The sequence below is a fragment of the Sinocyclocheilus anshuiensis genome, unplaced genomic scaffold (assembly GCF_001515605.1).
Source record: "Sinocyclocheilus anshuiensis isolate Anshui unplaced genomic scaffold, SAMN03320099.WGS_v1.1 scaffold616, whole genome shotgun sequence".
Lineage (NCBI taxonomy): Eukaryota > Metazoa > Chordata > Actinopteri > Cypriniformes > Cyprinidae > Sinocyclocheilus > Sinocyclocheilus anshuiensis.
Genome location: NW_015557083.1, coordinates 115,907 through 121,764, shown reverse-complemented (window position 1 = coordinate 121,764; position 5,858 = coordinate 115,907). Strand labels below are relative to the sequence as shown.

The following is a 5,858-nucleotide window of genomic DNA, read 5'->3' as shown; positions in this document are numbered from 1 at the left end:
TAAAGATGATTTTAATTTTCCAGAGTTTGTATTCTAGCCAACCCAAAGTCACAAAAAATAAATCAAGAAATAAAGTTATAGAACTGCCACCTTAAAGTGGTTTTGTATATTTCACATATGAACTAAAATTACTAAAAAGCCCAAATTTGTATATATAGTTTTACATTTTCTGTTTTGGAGTAATCTGAAGGACAAATTAAAAATCTTTTATTAGGCAAATTTTCTGAAAATTACTTCATAAATGTAACTAAGTTTTTCAATCCATAACAATAAACATTTAGATTTTTCCTTAAAATAATAATAATAATGATAACAAATCTGTAAAATACATTTTACAGAAACATTTTGCTAGGATTCAAACTGACTGGAAACTCTCCTTCAAGCCAACAAAAATACAAACTAAGATCCTTTTACAGATGAATATCCCACTGCAAGTTTTTTACACAGAATAGTACATCATCCATGTTAAGACAATGCATCTCTTCACTGCCGAGTCAAAACATGTCCAAACAAACCTTGTGTGGATCTCGGACTCTCAGTCGCAAAGGCTCAGCAACTCTTTTGAGTCATATGTAATAACTGGTAACTGTCTGTCTGTGATGGCATTTTGTGCTTCTACTTTTATATTCACAATCTTTATTTTCCAGCGATTATTGTCCATTGGTGAGCGAATGAGCCCAAACACTTTCTCAAAAATCCCAAGGCAGGCATTGTCACGGTGGATGGTCCCAGCTATGGCCACTAACACCAGTCCATGAGCTGAAGATATACACTTTAACCCTTGACCCTCCAAGTTCGGGCAGAACAACAGACGCTCTTGTCCTGCAAAAGCATGAAGCCGCTGACTGACCAGCTCTGCCCCGTTGAACTCATCTACACGCTGCTCTCCAGTACATGAGAGAAGCCGAAGTCTCACATCCTGCCAGAAATGCTGAGGACCCCAATCTTGAGCCGGCTGCCCTTGAGTGGGGTTTTGAGAGTTCAGAAGAGTGAAGAACCATTGGCAAAACTGATTTCCCAAAGCTGGAAGGTCCGACAGACCATCTCCAACATCACCTGAAACCATTGTGTTCTTCTCACGCTTTGAGATCTGTTAGAAATATGGACCAGGTCAAAATACAACCCATAAAAACTTAACTTTTTAAGTGATACTCAGTGCAGGGTTCAAATTTTTTCCAGGATTCAGTTTTTAAAGAATGAAATCGTAAAATTTTTTAACATGTTTAAGCAGTGGCAGTCAGTGCTTTTCAGAATTGGATCAAGCGGAAGGTGGAGAAGCGCCATGTGTCTAACATCCAGCAGCTCCGTGATTTCATTATGGAGGAGTGGAAGAGGATCCCAGCAACAACCTGTGCAGCTCTGGTGAACTCCATGCCCAGGAAGATTAAGGCAGTGCTAGATAACAATGGTGCTCACACAAAATATTGACACTTTGGACACAGTTTTGACATATTCACTTAGGGTGTACTCACTTTTGTTGCCAGTTATTTAGACAACAATGGCTGTATGTTGAGTTATTTTTAGAGGACAGTAAATCTGTACTGCTATACAAGCTGCATATATATATAGTAAGAAATGAATGCTTTTATTCAGCAAGGTCAAAAAGATTATTAGAATATTAGATATGAGCATATTAGAATGATTAGAAGGATCATGTGATACTAAAGACAGGAGTAATGGCTAATGAAAATTCAGCTTTGCCATCAGGAATAAATTACATTTTAAAACATATTAAAATAGGAAACAGTTATTTTAATCAATAATAATATTTTACATTATTACTGTTTATACAGTATTTTCATCAAGTAAATGCAGCCTTGGTGAGCATAATACTTTTTTTTAATAAACATTCAAAAGGCTTACCGACCCCAAACTTTTGAACGCTAGTGTACTTTTAATACCCTCTGTGCCTCTTTGCAAGCATTTAGAACACTCCCTGTACAGCAATCTTTTCAAATTACAAGTGCGGTCAATCATATATATCACGGTTTCATTTTATTGGCTGTTCGTTGCAAAATCCTGCCTATTTAACAGCTCATGCAATCCACAAATAGATAAGTCGGGCATCCAGGCGGGGCAAAATACAGTGCATTACATCAATGTTTAATATATTATCAGATTCAAGATATATGCAAATATAATGCGGTGAATCATTGCTTCCAGACAGTGTTTAAAGTTAGCCTATATGTTCAATGCACAGTGATCTTTGCCCCATTGAAATCAATGGTTTAGAGCAGGGGTCTCCAAACTCGGTCCTGGAGGGCCGGTGTCCTGCAGAGTTTAGCTCCAATTTGCCTCAACACACCTGCCTGGAAGTTTCTAGTAAGCTGGTTCAGGTGTTCGATTAGGGTTGGAGCTAAACTCTGCAGGACACCGGCCCTCCAGGGCCGAGTTTGGTGACCCCTGGTTTAGAGGGTCGGGTAGGGTAGGACATGTTGCTATAAAAATGTACAAATTCAATTTAAAATAAAAATTCTATGATTAAAAGAAAGATTAAATGGTCCCACAGTCTGACAAATAATTATAGGAAAATAATTTAATGCGTTTAATGTCAGTACACATTCTAATAATTACATTAAATAAATCTGTAACTTTTTTAATTACTACTATGATATATAAATACTTTTCACTATATTACACAAATATATCATTTTTTATCACAGTAATTTGAATTAAACTTTTATACATTAACATGTGAAATGGGGGAGAAATATACTTAACTCTCATGAAAATATGAAAAATGTGTCAGTATTAATAAATAAATAAACCATAATGGTCCTAAAAATAGGCTTATTTTTATTATTTATGTTTATTTATTTATTCCCCCCCCCCCCCGAATGTGGTGCATAATATCACCCAAGCATGTTTTGGACAGATTGTGTTAGAGATTCACTCAAGATACCCACCTCACCAGAAGACCAATACTCAACGGTCCTCCTGATCAGCTGCTGTTTCTCACTATTAGGGAGCATAGCAACTCCTTCATTGGCAAGATACTTAAAAATGACATCCCGGTGTACCTTCTTTCTCCTGAGGAGCTCCTCGGCATCTTGTGAGTAAGTTATGATGGCCTCAATGGCCTCTGTTGATCAGGAAATAAGACTCTGACAGACTGACAACATACATATAGCTCATAAAAAGATATTTATTATAACCTGACATAATACAGAAAAGTTCCAATAGCTCAAAATCGAGTGTCGTTGCCATCAGACATGGGCAATATTTACAGAAGACTCTGGAAAACTGTTCGCTTCACAGTATTGTCGAACCGATATAAAGTTGGTTCGACGTTTGACGTTGGATATTAGACTGATATTCAGCCGCGAAAAACTTCAATAAATTCTTAGTGGATGAGTATAATTGTATAAAAAAATGGCTTATCTGAAAAGCATTAAAACGTAGAACTGAACACACATCGCAGTTTATTTGTTTTAATCGTCTTCTATATGTTGAAAAGCATAAAGTCTCTAGCAGCGCTGAGCTGGCTCTTAGGCCAGCTAGGGACCGTCTACAAAGTACATGTAAAGGATAAAACGATGAATGTTTTCCCACCGGAATGTTTATTACAATTAATAAAACAAGAGCAAATAGTGCACCAAGCTCTTTGAAAGATATAAAGCTGTGAATAAAACCAACATCTACCTGCTTGTTTAGGAACCACTAACAAGACACACCCTTTGAAGTTAATATAGAAGAGCATATTTACTTTACATTGATTGATGTATTCGTTGGCATTTCAATATCATGTGCTGTGTTATAGTTTTGTGAATAAAACCAACATTTAAATGTTCGTCTATGAACCAGTAACAAGACACACCCTTTGAAATTGAGATGGAATACTGTATGTTTTAAAAATGAATGTGTTAACAGATTCAACTTTAATTCAATAGCGTGCATCCTGATTTACATATGATAGTAAAAGATGGCTGTAAATATTGTTCTTTGAACAAGTAACAAGACACACCCCTTGAAGTTTACATATCAAACTGTGTGCATTCTAAATTAATTCATTTAAACTTCTGAATGTCGAACTTGGTCAAGACAAGTGCAATATCTTCCTCTAGGGGGCGGTAAACTGCACAATCTTTGTGATGCTTTGCAAGCTTTTTCTCAATTGTTCCATTTCAATAGCTTTTGTTGTGCTCTAGTTCTGTGAATAAAACCAACATCTAAATGTTCTTTTATGAACCAGTAATAAGACACACCCCTTAGATCTGAGATTTATATTTTACACATTTCACAAATTAAGCTTTTAGATAGAATAATTGTGCTTTTTGCTCTTCGTTTTGCACTTTGCAGACGGTCCCTATCCTGCACTCTTATATTATACGGTCCATCAGTTACAATACCTTAAGGCAGATTAAAACACATTGTGTGTTCTCTTCTACATTTGAAAACAATTATAACACATTATGTTTCTTGTCCTTGTGCTAAATCGTTAAAGAACTATTGAAGATTTCCGAGGCTGAATCTCGGACAAATGTCAAACCTCAAACGTCGAACCAACTTTATATCGGTTATTGTCTTACCTTGCGTGCTCTCTACAGCGATCAGTCGATTCGTTACTGTATCTTTAAGGGCGAACAAGTCGTCCAGGGCTAATAATCTTAACAGTTTTCGACAGTCACTTTGCTCTTTCATTGACAACTTTGACATAGCTGCACAAGTTTTGTCAAGCTACACCTTACACGCTTCTTCTGTGGATCTGCGCTATGTGAAAGTAGAACAAGCAGTTGCTTCTGTTGTTGTTGCGCACCACAGCGCCCCCGCAGTCCAGAGAGAGTTGGTGCACCAAGCGTCCCGTCAAAATACAAAGTTCAAGATGGCATTCACAAAAGAAATCAAAGATGACCTAGACTGTATTTTACTGAATCAAACAACTAGCATCTCTGCCATAAATAGTGTAATTCCCTATCCAAACGAATAACTTATATTTTTAAAAACATGTTTAACACTCTACTTTGTATTATAAAACTTGTTAATGCTGTTGTGTGGGTATTTCTAACAGGGTTGATGGACTGAGGGCAAATTTGACATATTTCTCGCTTCTCACCACTGTAATCAATCTATGGATTTTTATCTTTTGCTATTGGAGCAAATAATAACGCAAATGTGCGGAAACATGTCTGTCTGTCTCTCTCTCTGTATGTGTAGCCTACATTTTGGTGGTCAGGTGCTCAAGTGGAAAAAAGGGCGCCCCTTTCATAGTTATCATAAACATTTTTTATTTAACATTATATACTTACACGGCTGTTGCTAATCAAATAAAATATGTATCAACAAAATCCATCTTTACCATTGATCAAAAATCTATTTAAACTGACATTTATAATTGCATAAATAATGTCATGATATGTGTTGTTTTTAAATTAACATTTTGATTCTAGAATTATAGAAATATTTACTCCTACATTATTCAATTTCTGCAGAAACCTGAATACTGTTAGACTATGCAAAAATGTTCGTGTAGTTTTTGACTCTGAGATTAACTGTATATATTAATTTTATATAGTATGACTGCCAAAGTCATGTGGTCCAGCCGACAAGCATAAATATGAATTATTGATTTTGTTCAATCTGCTTTGGGTCGATCTGCAGACGACAACAGCAAATAAAATCTCAGCATTCTGTGCAGAAAGAAGGAATACATCTGATTATACCTTAAACTTCACACTGGCTCTCTGTCTTTGTTCTGTTTTGTTAGATCTCGATTTACAATGGACTTTTGCTGAAATGCAGATCACACCTTGTGATAAGCCAAGTTGCCTTGATTTGCAAGGTTTGGAATAACCATCCTGGAAATAAAGACAGTTGTTATGATGGTTAGATGGAGATAGGATTTAATGATTATGATTATG

The 5,858-nt window shown here is 36.1% G+C and overlaps 1 protein-coding gene across 1 annotated transcript; it reads right to left on the bottom strand.

The window, feature by feature from the left end:
• Nucleotides 1-353: 353 nt before the first annotated feature.
• Nucleotides 354-4,753, bottom strand: LOC107676993 (uncharacterized protein C3orf38-like). The gene is made up of 3 exons (XM_016471769.1): nucleotides 4,530-4,753; nucleotides 2,907-3,082; nucleotides 354-1,090 (listed from the first exon to the last, which is right to left on the bottom strand). Exons 1-3 carry the CDS (start codon nucleotides 4,654-4,656, stop codon nucleotides 536-538), a joined length of 858 nt encoding a protein of 285 aa, XP_016327255.1. The 5' UTR covers nucleotides 4,657-4,753; the 3' UTR covers nucleotides 354-535.
• Between the last annotated feature and the right edge of the window lie 1,105 nt (nucleotides 4,754-5,858).